The sequence below is a fragment of the Psilocybe cubensis genome, chromosome 2 (assembly GCF_017499595.1).
Source record: "Psilocybe cubensis strain MGC-MH-2018 chromosome 2, whole genome shotgun sequence".
Classification (NCBI taxonomy): domain Eukaryota; kingdom Fungi; phylum Basidiomycota; class Agaricomycetes; order Agaricales; family Agrocybaceae; genus Psilocybe; species Psilocybe cubensis.
This window is the reverse complement of record NC_063000.1, coordinates 3,953,074-3,969,515: the sequence shown is the minus strand read 5'-3', so window position 1 is coordinate 3,969,515 and position 16,442 is coordinate 3,953,074. Positions and strand designations below refer to the sequence as shown.

At 45.3% G+C, this 16,442-nt stretch overlaps 4 protein-coding genes across 4 annotated transcripts; 2 read left to right on the top strand and 2 right to left on the bottom strand.

Moving 5' to 3' along the window:
- Positions 1 to 233: 233 nt before the first annotated feature.
- JR316_0002780 (uncharacterized protein) lies at positions 234 to 1,277 on the top strand (the record flags this gene model as incomplete). The annotated part of the gene is made up of 4 exons (XM_047888567.1): positions 234 to 488; positions 540 to 618; positions 672 to 997; positions 1,059 to 1,277. 4 exons carry the CDS (start codon positions 234 to 236, stop codon positions 1,275 to 1,277), a joined length of 879 nt encoding a protein of 292 aa, XP_047753490.1.
- Positions 1,278 to 1,795: 518 nt separating this feature from the next.
- Positions 1,796 to 7,047, bottom strand: JR316_0002779 (Protein wos2; the record flags this gene model as incomplete). The annotated part of the gene is made up of 9 exons (XM_047888566.1): positions 1,796 to 2,593; positions 2,654 to 4,951; positions 5,006 to 5,221; positions 5,973 to 6,027; positions 6,087 to 6,187; positions 6,245 to 6,649; positions 6,707 to 6,770; positions 6,822 to 6,922; positions 6,982 to 7,047. 9 exons carry the CDS (start codon positions 7,045 to 7,047, stop codon positions 1,796 to 1,798), a joined length of 4,104 nt encoding a protein of 1,367 aa, XP_047753489.1.
- A 1,410-nt stretch (positions 7,048 to 8,457) lies between these two features.
- On the top strand, positions 8,458 to 9,243 carry JR316_0002778 (1,2-dihydroxy-3-keto-5-methylthiopentene dioxygenase 1; the record flags this gene model as incomplete). Its single annotated transcript, XM_047888565.1, has 5 exons — positions 8,458 to 8,676; positions 8,751 to 8,785; positions 8,839 to 8,903; positions 8,957 to 9,084; positions 9,148 to 9,243. 5 exons carry the CDS (start codon positions 8,458 to 8,460, stop codon positions 9,241 to 9,243), a joined length of 543 nt encoding a protein of 180 aa, XP_047753488.1.
- A 390-nt stretch (positions 9,244 to 9,633) lies between these two features.
- Positions 9,634 to 14,944, bottom strand: JR316_0002777 (Vegetative incompatibility protein HET-E-1; the record flags this gene model as incomplete). The annotated part of the gene is made up of 10 exons (XM_047888564.1): positions 9,634 to 9,935; positions 9,999 to 13,559; positions 13,612 to 13,767; positions 13,820 to 14,015; positions 14,070 to 14,120; positions 14,176 to 14,355; positions 14,410 to 14,460; positions 14,518 to 14,574; positions 14,632 to 14,802; positions 14,855 to 14,944. The coding sequence occupies 10 exons, from the start codon at positions 14,942 to 14,944 to the stop codon at positions 9,634 to 9,636; spliced, it is 4,815 nt and encodes a 1,604-aa protein (XP_047753487.1).
- Positions 14,945 to 16,442: the final 1,498 nt, after the last annotated feature.

The following is a 16,442-nucleotide window of genomic DNA, read 5'->3' as shown; positions in this document are numbered from 1 at the left end:
AACTCTGGTTTCAGGCCAGTGCATCCAGTCGAAGGACCCCCATCCTCTTGACGGTCATCCAGAAGATGTCTACCCAGCCCATAGAGCTATCAATCTATATTGGATTAAGCTTTACCACTATCCTATATGGTGAGTCACCTTCACTGGCATTGATCAACCCTCGATAATTGTACGAATTTTGAAAAATCGTTTGCATAGGCATCCTTCTATGTGTCACATTCTCGTCAGTCTATATGTTGATATACAACAGGAAAACAAGGCAAGAAGCAAGGAGGAATAACTTTTACATCGCGTACTCCATGACTTTGCTCATTCTTATGACTTTCGCCTTCGCCACAAACGCTGTCATGGGTCAGCTTATGTGGATCAATCATCGGGATTACGAAGGCGGCCCCCTTGCTTACTATGCTGCATCAGCAAATAGCTGGTTTGAGACGCTCGGTACATCAATGGATGTTGTGGCCAACATAATGGCGGATGCGCTATTGGTAACAATCTCACCTCTTTACCATGTTCGATATTAAATCATAAATACTTAGGTGTATCGGTGCTATGTCATATGGAGACGCTCTATATGGGTTCTAATTCCTCTTCTTTTGCTGTATATGGCTTCAGTGGGTCAGTGGATTTATTTCTATCCCCTTTCCAATGGTATTAATTCTGTAATTTAGCGTTCTCCCTGTTGACAACAATGCAAAGCGCTCTACCGAACAATCACATTCTTGCCAACTCTACCAACTTCTTTATTCCATGGATTTCGCTTACCAGCGGACTCAACTTTATTGTTACTGGACTGATCGTCTATCGAATTCTGGCATTCAGTCGTCGTGCACGAGGTACTCTTCCAGATGAGGCACACAAAGTTTACACCGGGGCTGCCTCTATTCTCGTCGAGTCTGCCCTACCCTTCAGTATATTGGGAATTATATTCGCAGTATATACGTCTAAGGGTCAGGCTCCTCAGGTAGCTCTTGGCTTCATTTGGGGAACTTTCTTTGTAAGTCTTCAAACCGTCATTCTTGTTTGAATTCACAGAATTAAATTTATTTGGGAACAAGGCACTCTCTCCTCAGCTCATTATTCTACGTGTCGCAATGGGTCGCGCCTGGTCATCAAATACTGAAGATAAAATCACGACATCTTCGATAGCCTTCAAGCCATCCATGGTACAGTTCGATAGGGACAGGAGCGAAACTGCGTTCCATGAAAATAGTCGGCCTGCAGATGAACCCGCCAAGGACATCTCCGAGAAGGGATCTTCTTCCTCGAACGTATGATAAGGCTATCGGTGCGCAGCTGGGTGCATTTCTGTTAATTTTTATTCCAATTTACTTCCAAGTATTACGCTCTTTTGCACATCACTATCCTGACTTTCCAAATTTAATAATGTAACCGAGAAATACTCGCATATCTAAACCCAATGCAATGTTTGTATCGGCATTTCATCTCCAAGATCTTTGTTAAGGTTCAATTTTTTTGAGTTGACTTGTGCTCTGAAGAAAAGCAACAGAAGCGACTTCAGTTTTCGACCTTTCATCTTAATGTCAATTGTCCATGAACTTGTGTCACACCCAACGTGGTAAGCGCGTTGCCGCACTTTGTAGTAGTAGTCGCTGAAAGAATGTTAGACGACACACATGAATGCCTGCCAGGAATTTGCATAGCCGTCGCTTTTAGGGAGCACTCAGACAGGCATGGGGCGCTTATTTGACATACGGCGCCAGTTTGCTGCGAGTGTTGGAAATTTGGAAGTGACAGTGATTTAAATTTAGTATCCGAAATGTACGTATGGAACCTATTTCAGTAGTCCATGCTCACTATTTCCAAGTTTCTGTCGAACCACCGACGTGGCGTGGTCGAGGGCGTAGGCTGCAAGACTACCGTCCAATCCGTTCGGTCCCATCCTGCCTAACAAATACCTATAAAACTCCTCTGCAAACAATGGACCGTGCTCGTCCGAGATGCTCCACATCGTCCCAACCACCCCGCGATATCCCGCGGCAAGCATCCCAGCGGCCAGGTGAACCACCTCTTCAGACAGCGCAAAATCTCCTGTCGAAGTTTGACAAGCAGACAAAAACGCTAACTGGGGTTCCTGAACCCGCTCCTTCATAATTTCAAGCAAATCCAAACGGCCATCATGGAGGCAAAGGCCGCTCTCGAGGGGTTTTTTTGCATCCTGGACCCCATGACATGCGAAATGTACCCAACTGTATGAGTTCAATTCTTCCTTGACTTTCTCGCGAGTGGCCTCGTCATGTTCTAACAACAGTGTTCGTACACCCTGTCTATCCATCGTTGCCTTGAGTGATTTTGTTTCGCGTATGGTGGATGGTATAGCCGGAAGACCCGGTGTGTTTGGCTGGCTGATAAGGAGGAGGCCGGCTTTACTTCTCGAAGACGAAGGAGACTTGGAAGCTTGGAATTTCTCGATGAGAGATCTGACAGTTGGTGTATATGACGACACGACATAGTCAGACACACATGTCGGGTTTTGTGAGCTGTATAGGCCAGCCGCGTGAAGCGGGAGAAACGAGAGCGGGCCTGAAGGACACCACCAAATACGTGGACGATCGGCTCGGTTGAGAGGAATCTGCATTGTAAAGCGGGTATTTATAAAAAATCGACAATGTCTAGGGGAATGATATCTTACAGTATATCTGAGAGCGTCAAGGATAGGCTTGGCTACCTTGTGCCATAGTACTTCCAGTGTGAGCACGATGGAACTATCAACATGGTCTATAGCACCCCGATTGAGATCCCTTGCCATACGATGATTATGGATATCATCCTGAAGGGTACCTTGAAGACTCCTTGCCAGCTCGTAGTTAAAGTTGTCAAGAAGGACGTAAAGTGGCTGGTCTAACCCACCCGCTAGCGCAAGTGCGTTGCAGCGGTCCGTTCCTATGCTGAATAATATCACCGCGCCATTAGGAGGTAAAGATGCAAGTAGGCTGGTGGCTTTAGCCGGCTGAAGGAAATCCTCAAAACCAGAAAGGCTGCGAATTTCTTGCAGCACTTCCTTATAACTCTCAGCAGTACGTGTATGGAGTAGAGTCTGATCTTGGATACGAATGTCGTCTTCCATAGAAGAAGACGGGTTGTTGGTTTCGGATCGCGCTCCAAGAGTGTCCAGCATCTTTGCAATACGCGTGAACTTGTCGGCAAGCAAGGGATTCTTGTCCCGCAATTGGTCGATTGGGGTACGAAGCCTGTCGATCTGGTTCCAGACCAAACACCGACCTAGCTCAAGCCATTCAATAGCAAGGTCAGGCCTTCCGTGGTCTAGTGCCGCGGCAACACCCCGAGGGACAAAACCAGCGCTACCTTGAAGGTTAGCGTAACGACGATGTATGGTCTGTTCTATCCCAGCAATTTCTGAGAGCAAGCTGATGGCAAGACCGAAAAGATACATCGACGGGTTGGGAATAGGGTCAATATCCTGCGACAATGTTGCTGCCGTGCTGGCACAAGAAAAACGTGAAGAAGGTGGACCAGGTGCTTCAGCGCCTTGACAAAGGCATGATAACGCGCAGGTGATATCAGTAGTGTCGAAGGTCTTCTGGAAGCGTCCTTGGTGACATAGTGCAAGGCTGTAAAACCTTTCGGAAAGAGAAACATGGCCATGTGGGGTTACGTCTAGCGCTTGTTGAAACAGAGATATTGCTGCATCAACGTCTACGATGTTATCACCGAAGTTAAAACGAGACAGATAGGAGCCTCCTAGATTGTTAAGGCGCCCAGGAAGTTGTGCAGGAGAAGAGGTTAGGTCGGCGGCCTGTCTGTGGTAGAGTATCGCCTGATCAGCATCAGCTCCATCCTTAAACAATTCAAATCGCTGGATATACGAGCTCCCAAGGTTTGTAAGAAATGTTGGAAGTTGAGCATGACCAGCCGGCGTTAATTCCACCGCTTTCTGATGGTTAAGGATGGAAGAATCAGCATCTTCCCGGTGGCCTAAAGCTCCCAAACGAAATCTGTACGAATTTCCAAGGTTGGAATAACGTCCAGCAAGATTAGGATGTCCAAGAGGCGTCAACTCTACTGCCTTTGTATAATGATTAATAGCAGCATCGACGTCAGCAAGAACATGTGTTCGTTCAAACCGACACAGTAGAGATGCGCCGAGGTTGATGAAATGGCCAGGTAAAAGGGGGTCGTCGATTTTACTGAGGAAGATTGATTGCTGAAGGTGAAGTATGGCGGTATCAATATCGGCGAGATCACCTTTCATTTCGAATCGACACATATAAGAAGTGCCAAGGCTATGCAAAGAAACTGCCCTATGTAGTTGTATACACGATTCAAAGGCTTTGGTTAGGTGGTGTATTGCTAGATCAATATCATCCAAATTGCCATTTTTCTTTGCACGGCATAACAAAGATATGCCGAGGCTATGGTGACAACCACTAAAATTTTGGTGGCCTTCATGAACCAGTTCAACAGCGAGTTGGTGATGGTAAATTGAAGAATCAATGTCAGCAAAATCCCCAAATCTTTCAAAGCGACGAAGCAGTGAAAGTCCGAGAGTATTCAATCTGGTAGAGAGCTCAGAGTCATCAGCGGATGTGTGGTCCACAACACGGCGGAGGAGAGATATGGAGCGATCAATATACGTGTGATCCCCTCTTCGCTCAAAAAGAAGCTCAAAACAATGGCCTAGGTGGTTCAGCAACGTCAAGTGCAACGGTTGACTGGATGGGACACTTTCCAATGTATCTTCCAGTATCTCTATGGCGGCGGTAAGGTCCTCCACGTTACCCCAGTGCTCAAAACGACCTGCAAAGGTACATGCTAGCATATTTCGACGTTCCGGCTTCTCCAGTTGCCAGTCGGAAGTCAAATTAACCGCCTCTTTGAATTTGGAAACTGCCATGTTCAAATCGTCGTGATGCTGAAGACGAACAAACCGCTTTATAAAAAATATCCCTAATTGTTCACATTCTTCAGCCTGTTACTATTGTCTGAGCATGTAGACCATATGTAATTCCCAAAAGAAACGCACCTTCTCGGAAATAGATCCGTTATATCCTATCGCTGTCTTTTCATCAACTGCTACATCTTCAGAATCGTCACCTTCCCACGTCCATCGCCTAAAATCAGCTCCTATATAAGGGGAAATTCTGACGTCCTTCTGTAGACGAGGCCAAAAACGCGCAGTCATCACTCTCTTGTGAAGGATTATCATAAAAAATTGTTCTGAAAGTTCTCGTGAAACCTCCTGAAACAAATGTAAGTTTTAGCTGATAAATAAAAGTAATTAGGGACCTTCAGAATTGAAATACGACCCGACTAGTCGGTCGTATTTCGACGCCACCGATTTGATGATTCGAAGTCCGACTGTGCTTGGCCTTGTCTTGGACTGTCACTTCTATGTCACTCCCAATGACGTAGACAGCGTAGATAATATTTAATCTACGTAGATTGTTGAATAGGCATTGAGCGATACTAAGAAAAAATGGCAAGGGGAAACAGAGATGGGGGTTGATGAGACCGAATCAATGCTTGCTTCTTATACTCTCATTTCAGTATTGACGTGTTTGGTGCATCTCCTGTGTGGTTAGAGAATTAAACAATGATTAAACAAACAAAATGTGTTTCTATGTGTTGCGAAAATGTCCTCTGGAGGTGCTGTTACAGCAGTATCTAAATTACAGGCACTGATGAGTGAAATATTTCATATCATCAGTCCTTGATCATGCAAACAAGACCAGAAAGATGGTCAGTACTTCATGGAGAGCAAAATCTTAATAGTCTAATATATACAGGCATGAAATGAAAGCCTCCATAGGAATGGTGATGGGGAGAGGATTGAAGATGGTGGAAGCCAGTGATAAGAGGGCCGCAATTCCGTCACATCAGTCACAAAGCGGACCTTGAACTTTGACTTACTAAGCGTAATTGGACAGGGCCAAATACGACCGACTAGTCGGGTCGTATTTCAACTCTGAAGGTCCCTATTGCCTATATACCTCGACGTCACTGTACAATTCGAGTTCAAGAACAAACCGACGTTCATCGTATCCTCTATCACCCAACATTGATTCAGTAACCAGCTGCATAACAATGAATGGTCAGAAACTTACTCCCTGCCACATGCATTGAATGAGATGCTTGTATCAGTGACTTTGCAGGTCAAAGTAGATTCCAGGATGTGAGGGATCATGATTGTGAGCCAAATGATGTTCTGCATTGTGATATTTGAGAAATCAATGAATGAAATTACCAAGTGTCAGGTTCCGACCTTTATCTTGTCCGTCGCAGAACTTCTCTGGGCCCATTTCAGATGAGGAGTTGCTGAGGGCATGCTGGATGATGGGCCTTTGTTGTGTGTCTTTAACTTCTCAGGCCAGAAGAGATCCCCAAACATGCCCTTTGGAGCCGCAACCCAACGTGAATCTGGGAAGGGACGGGCTGTATCTGTAGGGTCTACACTCCGAACACCACAATTCTTATCGATGACATCAACACGCTGATTTTCGTCTTCAGGGGCATCTGATTCGTCCCCTTCCCAGGTCCAGCGGCTGAAATCCGTCTTCACATTGGTTAGCTCAGGATTACTAGACAGTCGCGGCCAATATCGAATGGTCAGATCGTGTTTGAAGATGACAAATGTCACTGAATGGTCTGTCCTCTGTTTCACCAATGCCTTTACTGGAAGATCAGAACGAGGACGCGAGAGTGATTATAGAGTGTTATTCCTCACCGGCGGTTCAACTTTCGCATGAAAGTCAAAGGCAACGGTATATTCAAGGTCATCTTCGCCTTCACTAATAGCAGGGGATCAGTTACTCAAACAAGATATTGTTGACGGGCACTACTCTTTTGCGTTGGCTTTCAAGGAAAAGGAGGTATTTGTAATGTCGTACACCACGGTTGAGTGCACTATCCCAGGAAGATCTACGGTGAGGTAGATATAATTCTATATGACAGGTGTCCTTAGTACAATTAGTCATTCTAGAGTGTCAAACAATTGTTCACCTTTTGTTTGATACTGGACGAGCTTCGTTGAGCCCATAGAAGAGTAGGCCTTTTTACGGCGGACATGTCATGCAGAGGTTTAATGCATACAAGGCAAAGGCCTCCGAGCCTTCCATGAGATTACAGCCTTTCAGAAGCTTTAAAGCTAAATTATTGATGGACCAGGGTAAATTAGGTGGTGAGCAAGGCCTTGCAGCCCGATCTTCAATGAAAAAAAAGAAAAACGAACAGCTACTAGGGTGACGCTGACACACTTGTGACATTGTGTGCCCGTGACCGTAAGAGCAAATTTGAAATATACATAATCCGGAACACGCGGAACACCAGCGGACATCAAAATTTAAAGTACTGATGAATCATCAGTACTGTTAGTGTTGCCGCCAGAGCGCAGTCACTCTGCAGTGACTGTGACTGCACTCTGTTTTTTCATTCTCCGACACACTTCACAGCGCAACAAAGTCGCAGTGAAGTGCTCTGCAAAGTGTGCCGTAAATTGCAGTGTCAGATAATCTAGACTAAATATGGAAGTATTACATGCATTTTTGTCGAATACATGAGAATGTCCGGGATACCTACTATATATGGAGGATATTTATTGCACATGACCTTTATCTATCTAGATAAGATTGCAATAAAGTATTCAACAGTGCACGTGGTCCAGATCCCTTTGATCTTGTCGTCGACGCACATTTCTGCTTGGTTTTCGCCGGATTTGTTGAGAAAAGTCAAAAAAATTGCTACATTGAAGTGTCTTGGACTATTAGGACACTGAATGAGCAAATACATATAGACAAAATGACTTGCAAAGCGTCAACCTTTCGTCGACCATTTTATGAGGTCGAGACGGTGAATGACGTCACAAACACTTCACAGCACTTCACAGGGACTGTGATCACTGTGAAGCGTGTCACAGTCGCCCAAAAATGGCTTCACTGTCACTGCACTGCACTCTGGCGGCAACACTAGTCAGTGATGAACCTTTCGGACTTTGAAAAATAAAACAGCCACCATAGCTACCTGTGGCAAACCAGTGGCTGCAAGAAGACTTTTCAGGTATTTCAAAAAGAAACCGAGTTTTGTGTCAAGTAAAATACTGGAAATATAAACTTATGCATTCTTTATTTCGTGTCGATGGTCACAAACACAATTTTCAAGCCTAAGCGCGTCCTACCATATCTGGGTCCCAGACGCGCAGGCTGTCACGTGCTGCGAACGTTCACGTCTGTGTTGACTACTCGTACACCACAGACGTCAAAGCCTTTAGGTTCAAAATCTTTCGTTATCATGGATGTTCGCGAATCTGAAACCTATTAGTACTATAACTTGACCCAAACGCCTTCGAGACTGAAGAAATGGAGGATGCCGATTGCACCAGATTGCATCATATCGCACACGGGATTGGACGGAAGCAAATTCTAAAAACAAAAAGCACTCTTGACCTCCAACTACCACCATCTTTGGACGAATTGTGTCATCATGCGGGCTTACTACTACGACAATGTTCCCGGTGACCAGCGCTTACCCCACGATTACTCGCCATCGCGCCCCGTGTCTGAAGAGACTCTGAAAGCCTTGCAAGTGGAGCACTGGGTTGTCCCGGTGGATGGCCACTTGCCCAAGATCAATGCCATTGCTGAGGAAAGAGGGTACAAAAATAGGGATTTGATCAACGTGTCGAAGGAGGGAATGGGTGAGGTGCGCTCTCATCAGGATACTGCGTTTAACTTCGTCATAATTACGCTAACCGATTACATTGTAATCTTTTCCAGATCTACGAAGAAAAGATAAAGACTTTCTTCGAAGAGTATGCCTATCCCTCTGTTATTAGGATCCTGGTTTGACACCACTCCAATCTAGGCATATGCACGAGGACGAGGAGATTCGATACATTCTATCGGGCAGTGGGTTTTTCGATGTCAGAGGTACGAAAACATGCAGCGTGATAAATGGCTTGGTTATGCTGAAATGTCTGCAGAAACACCCACAGATGAATGGATACGCCTTGCTGTTGAACCAGGCGATCTCATTGTCATTCCTGCAGGAATCTACCACCGCTTCACTCTTGATGAAGCTAACCAAATCCAGGCTATGCGTCTCTTCCAAGTAAATATCCGTAGCCAAGTCTTCCGTCGTGCGGAGTACTAATGCCATTGATTTTACTTTTAGGATGAGCCCAAATGGATTCCATACAACCGCAGCGAAGCAACCGACACCAACCCCCATCGTATTGAATACCTCAAACGCGTCGGGGTTCGCGCATGATTCGATATACCAGAGGGAGATTGGATGAAATCAAAGGAAGAACGAAGTAGTACTGAAATGGTCATGTACAAATATGTGTAAGCAATCTATCTTTTGTCCGTCGTTTGATTTCGATATTACCAAGTTCCCGTGGGATCTTTCTCCTTTCCTAACAAAATTCTGTTTTTCGAACCTCCGCCAATTTTTCACCAAGCAAATTTTCAAATTACACGCTTTGATCCGCTGAAACTTTTATCCCAATCTCAAGATGACGCTGCATCCTGCATTTTTCATCCACTGGGTCCTGTGAGAGTTGGGCGCACGTATTCAAATGAACTTTCGGCATGGCCTTTCTTTCGAGGACAGATATTTAGGGGTAATTTATTTCACAGGTTGAAAAGTGAAAGGAAACTAATTCTGAAGAAAACACTTTGGCCACTCGGAACCATAAACAAGGTCACTCAAATCAAGAGTAGTCCTTTGAGGCCCGATTAACAACGAGGTGCTGGGAGTAATGAGGCCCCCGTGAAACTGAGGTGGGACCCAGAATAACTTCTGACCTTTCGGTCCCACCGCCCATCCACACGCTTGGTCCCATACCTTGGTTACAGGTTTATCATCGTCCTCGTTCAATGGAGTGAAGTTCAAAAAATCTTCAGTAATCTTCAAAGCGTGCTCTGGCACATTGGAGAATTGGATGTTGTGGTCGTCGCCTATCGATATACAATGTCATGAGTAAAATTTGAATACAGGACAAGTCCACGTCGAGAACATACCTGGCTGTTTTTCGAGAACCCAGACACGGATCATTCTATCCGCCCCACAGGATACAATTTTTGAACCGTCATTGGAAAATACCGCTGCTTGAACAGATCCTGAGTGCCCTTCAAGCTGAGTAACTACCTGTCCCGATTCAACATCCCATACATAAACCATATGATCGTCGGAGCCGGAAACGATCTTTGTTCCGTCATGGGAATATGCAACACTGAGGGCGGTATCAACCTGCTCGAGTTTCTTCAGCAATTGACCGCTCTTGATGTCCCATATGCAAAGCAAACAGTCATGAGATCCTGTTACAAGATGTTCTCCGTTGGGAGAAAATGCAAGATTGTAAATATCGTCTTCGTGTTCTTTCAAGGTATGCAAAATTTCCCCTGTGGAAGAATTCCAAACGTAGGTCAACTTGTCGGATCCACACGAAGCGGCAATTTCTCCGTCTGGTGAGAATTGGGCTGCAAATACGACATCGGTGTGCTTGTTAAACACCAGATCGATTTTGGTAGTTTCTACATCCCAGATGTGAACGAGGTAGTCGTCGCAGGCGGTGATAATCTTGGAGTTATCATACTTGAAAGCCACGCAACTGATGCTGTCAGTGTGACCTTTGAAGGTTTTGATTACTTTCCCCGATTCGATGTCCCAGATAATTGCCATTTCGTCGTCGGATGCAGAAGCGACCCAAAGGTTATCCGATGATACGGTGACCCATTTTATGGGATCTTCATGCCCGTCTTCAAGATATTTTATAAGGGTCCCGGTGTTTGAATCCCAAATTCCTATGGTACAGTCATGAGAGGCAGACACGATGAAATCGCCATTAGACGATAAGCAAACTGCCGCTATCCAGGCAGAATGGCCCTCCAAAACATATTCAGTTGAGTGCCCTGCCACTGCGTCCCAAACACAAACCGTATTATCGATGGATGCCGAGACGACCTGGGAATCGTCAGGTGAAAAATAAACAGATTGTACCCAGTCAGAATGACCCTCGAGAGTGTTTATCTCTTCGCCTGTTATTGCATTCCAAATGATGATGTCGGTGTCAGCTGAACCCGAGACAACTTTGGTTCCATCCGAGGAAAATGCTACACTGGTAACTGAATCGGTATGTCCCTCCAGAACATGAATCTTGGCGGATTTAGCGATATCCCAAATACAGACGGAGTCGTCATGCAATACAGTAGCGAGGATGTTACTATCGACCGGCGAAAAGGCAATAGACGAAACTGTCCATGGGTCTTCATCGTCAGCACCAAGAATTTGAAGCTCATTCCCAGATTTTACGTCCCAGATGTAGATTTTTCCGCTCTCCGTAGAAGAGGCAATACATAGATTATCTGGTGAGAAGGCTGCGCAAAGCGAGGGGTCGTCAAGTTTCTTCCCAAATGTTTTGAGCCTTTTTCCCGAGCTCACGGCATATACACATACGGACAATTTCTCCAGAACAACAGCAAGCTTGGTACCATCAGCAGAGAAGGCTACGTGCTGTGCGGAATCCCCATCGTGCTCCCATCTGTGGGCGACCGCTCCTGTTCTCGGGTTCCAAAGAATTACATTTCCGTCGTCAGAACACGATGCCAGTAGCTCTCCTTTCGGTGAAAATGCAAGACAAAGGACGGATTCGGCGTGTTCTTCAAAAGTGTATATTTCCTCTGCCGTAACAGCATCATACACGATCACTGATTCGTCATCCGAACCAGAAGCAATAAGAGTGCCATCAGGAGAAAAGGCAGCCGAATTGACAGCGTCATAATGACTGGTGATAGTCAGCTGTAAGGTAGGCCAATTATTTAAATGGCCTTCTGCAACCTTTAATGTGTGATGAAAGAATTGGTTATACGTCCGGTATATTACAGATTGGCGGGGAGCGAAAGGGATTGCACTCAGATACAAATGGGGGACACTTTCATCCAGAACTCCGCCAAACACTCGTATAAACTTTTGAGCATCCTCGGCAAACAGTTTTGTCTCGGAAGTAGGGTCAGGTATCCAAAGGGTCAAAATCGACAATGCTTCGACACACTTATTCATGGACTTTGTCAAAGCGATGACCTCCAGCCAGAAAAGAAACTTTTCGAAGAGGAGAGAATGGATGGCCGACAGTAGGTGGTCATCTGGCTCCGTCTTCTCAAGATGGTTGGCCCAGAATTTGCATGCGTATACAAGATGCGCAGGTATAGTTTCAAGAGCACTCGAAGGAATATCTTGATTTTGCGTAAACGAGCTAGAAATATTCAAGACATTGAACTTCAAGCCAGTTTTATCAATCATAATGTCCAGGCAGGAGTGTGCAAGTGTTGACTGAGCAATGGATGTATCCACGTAAAACTCTTTGCTGGCATCTTTATCCTTCAAAAAGTCGTAAAAAGACGTGTGCACAGGACGAATTGGTACGGTCTTATTGGTAACTCCAACAAGAAGTGATCCCATATGGTTGACGATTACGCTGATATCGCTATTAGTTTTTGAGACACCAATAAACCTGCTGCGTATCGTGTTCAAGGATGCCTGAGGCAGCGGTTCCATCGTAGCCAGAATTTGACCCATGACAGACTGGAATCGCGCAAGTACAGTCGGTCTCTTGATATCGAATAGCTTGCTCAAAATGAGGTAGTAGGTGTCTTGGAGAAGGACATCGCCAGTTACCTCTGCAGAATTGGAGCAGAGATCGTCGAATTTCTCTTCGACTGTGAGCCCGCCAAAAGAGTTTCCAAGCATGTATTCACACGCAAGGTACGCCCACTGAAACAGACCATCTGAATGCCCGACTAGGATCTGTAGATGATCTGCATCGAGAAAGTCTTCAAGCTGGGGGAGCAGTCGACTTGAGATGTAGGCAGAAATATCGGCTAAGGCTTTGGATAGCGGTATGTCATCCATTGATTTGATCACGACATGGGAACGGTCTTTGAGAACATTGTAGATATCAACCGAAGGTCGAGATGTTATGACAATACGAAAGTTGCGAGGCAGATTTTGAATGAACCCCTTCTCACCCCCTAGAATGGAGAGCAAAGCGCTGCGGGTTTTGATGTCGTCACCACTTTCGTCCAAGGCATCTATAACGATCAAGACAGGTCCAATGATACTAGCAGAGGACTCTTCTCGATCGTAAATCGTTTTGAAGGTCCCCAAGATGAACGTCTCCCATTGCTGAAATAAATCGGTGGTGGACTTGACAGAAGCCGGCGCATCATGCAACACTTGGGACAATGCAGATTTGACGGCAGGGTCGATGTCCGCGAGATCTCGAGCAATGGTGCTAAATATCTTCTCATGTCGGCGATCACCGGCGGCGTTCTTATCGAAAGAGAAACACGATCCAAGGCTCCCAAGTTCAGCGAAGCGGCGTGCAATGGTGTGCGCGATAGTAGATTTACCAGTACCGGCGCCTCCAGACACCCACATGACGTTGGATTCGCTCGAGGTGTCATTCACCCAGTTGGTTATCTCGTCTAAGATCTCAACGCGGGTAGTAGCCAGGCACTGTTTTACTGAACTGTATCCGGTCGCTCCCTTGGCATACTCTACAGAGTTGAGATCGAAATCAGAACCTCCAGAGACGTTAGAAAACCACAACAACGGAGTAAGGATTGTGACTCTCACTCAGGCGGTCTAGCTTTCCAAGTAAATGATATGTATTGACTTGCGTATGCAACGCGCTATGAGTACGAAAGTCGTTCATCAGTTCGTCGAACTCGGTTGTGAAGGCAGTTATGCGTTCCTTCGCACTCGACACCAGATTCTGGCATGTACGAACCCCTAAAGGAGTACATATAAGCATCGATATAGCGGTTTCAGGACAGGTGCGTACAAAAGTTTTTCTTCTTTGAATAATCAACGATAAAATGGGCCACCTCAACTGTCTTGAGCGTCAGTGCCTTGAGAATCTCGAGTTGGGGAAGCATATCTTGGACTTGATGCGCTTGATCCACGAATATATAGGTTTTATTTACAAGTCCCACGAGGTCGCGGATGTCATTATCGAGGTCCATCTGCTCCACGATGGCCTGGCATGAAATGAGCGATTAATAGACTATGATATGGAAAGGCTCATAGCGTACGTTGGATGCGAAGAATAGAATTTTATATGCCATTTTGGCGAAGGGATGGATCTAAAGGGGCGTTTATGTTGATATTTGCCGACAAGACAGGTCAGTCAAAACTCACTTCGGCGAGGTCTTCGACAATTGAGCTGAACGAGTCGAGTTTGCGTAAAACAAGCTCGAAAGTGGTTTTGAAAGACTCTTGCGGCATGGAAGAATGACTTTGCATGGCCAAAACACTGATCTGTGCCTCCTGAACGGCATTGCTGAAATCGGTTGGGATTGGTTCGGAGACTGCGTCGTGCTAGATACATTGATTGAATTTGCCGTGACATTGAAGTGATTGAACAAGACTTACAAATTCAATGGACTTTGGAATCACGCTGTTTATCTCGACGTTTTCGAACTCCTGGATTGATCGTAAGTACTGAAGAACATTCCCAATACAAAGAGTAAACAAGCCCACTTCAGTCAGATTACCGCCATATCCCTTTCCTACTTTGCTGGCGATGTCTTGCGCAGCCTAGTCAAGTCACGTAAAGACGTCTATACGATTCAGATATACGACCGAAGTAATTACCCATGCTGCCTGGTCATTCAACTCTTTCAATTGGGAATTCAAAAGCACAGCAATAGAAATTACCTGAGCTATCAACCCAGCATGGACTCCCCCTGATGTGGCAACGTCACTCTCAGAGCCGCTAGGTCGAAAGATGAGAGAGAAGGGTTTGAGGAATATATCGCGGCGACGCTGAGGAATGAAATGAAATGAGCAGTTTGTTCAAAGCATCTGATCCACGTACCTCCACTTTTCCCTCTGCTTTCTTCAAGTTCTTTGACTTGGTTCCGGACTGCAAGGTCCCTTTTCGTGCAGGCTTCTGCCTCTTTTCCATCGTAAGAGGTTAGGACGTAGTTGAGATTTGGAAGCCAAGCATTGAAACGCGAAAACTAGACGTCGAGTGCCGCAACATACCAACCACCGGGGACGATTGATCTGCAAGTAATCGACACATCAAAGGCCGGCGATGACGGAGCTCTGGGCGGCACCGGCGCTGTATTTCTCTAATTTGGGGAACTGGAAAACGCTCTTCCCTGGTTCTTCTCGGAAGGATCGCTGGGACATATGCAATTAACAGTTTTATCTTCTATCTGATGACAGTGACTTCACTCAGGACTGAGCTTGAAGGTGAAATCTCGAATTCTGCCGGGAAACTCCCGGGAAATAACATGGCCGTTTTAACTGACAAATGCCGCAGCACGAGCCTCTTGGCGGATTTGAGGCCAATCACGCATTATTGGGACGTTTTCCAGGGTCAAAAAATATTTTACGTTCTAAATTCAGTTTAAATGGAGAGAAGAAGATACAAAATCCATCAAATACGCCCAAGTTTGGAAGTACCCCTGAGGAGGTCTGTCCGGTTTCGCGGATTTGAGGGCCAAAATCAGCAAAATTCCGGACAAGTCCTTAGGGGAGCTTCCCGGGGCCTGCCTCTTCGGATTCTGCTACCGTCTTTGCTCTGAACCTACCTCGTTCATTTTGACTATATGTCTCCCTATTTCAGCTGGCACTAATCGAGTACTCAAAATAGATTTTGAATAGGAAGGGACAGATTCTCAAATGTACGTTAGTGCTACATCTCATTGCAGAGAGTACCAACATAGTACCCAATGGAGGAACGAAAGTTTTGGGGCGTCAATGCTGATTTTGAGGATGTGAGCAGGCAGACTTAGTTATCCATTTTACTGGTCTCTTTCTATTCTCTTTCAAATTTTTTTTTGTTTGAACTGTTGGTTTTCTAGCCTCATGGATACGTAGTCAATATATCAATATAAATCAATGTTTTTGCTGAGATTATCAATCTGAATCTGCTGTTGTACAATATCCTGTTACTCCTAACTTGTGTGAAGATTACATGACGCTGTATTTATCGGAGTTTCTCTGCGAGGAGATTGAATGGACATTGAACATGGCTATGTTTAGAATTTGAAGGACACTGTTGTTCTACGGAACTTTTTTTTCGCCGGAGAGAAGTACAAGCCCATGTATGGGTATGCTGCCTTGCTTCAAAATAATTCAATTGATACAGTACGAAGTTCAATAAAAATACTCTCGAGGTCCCCATCAGAGCCTCGATGAAGAACTTTCTAAAACATAAGCAGGTAGAGAGGATGCTTAAATTTACCCTCAAAGAAAGGTGACTGCTATACACTGGAATAAATTCTAACTCCACAAAACAGATAATGGAATTAATGGATGTGGAATAGATTAACAAAATACTGTTTGATTCTGCATTTCTTTGACCGACACAACGACTATCCCACGTATGCCACAGTACATCAGTAACTCGCCGTACAATTCAAAAGTTCTCGATGCTTATTGAAATTGTCAAA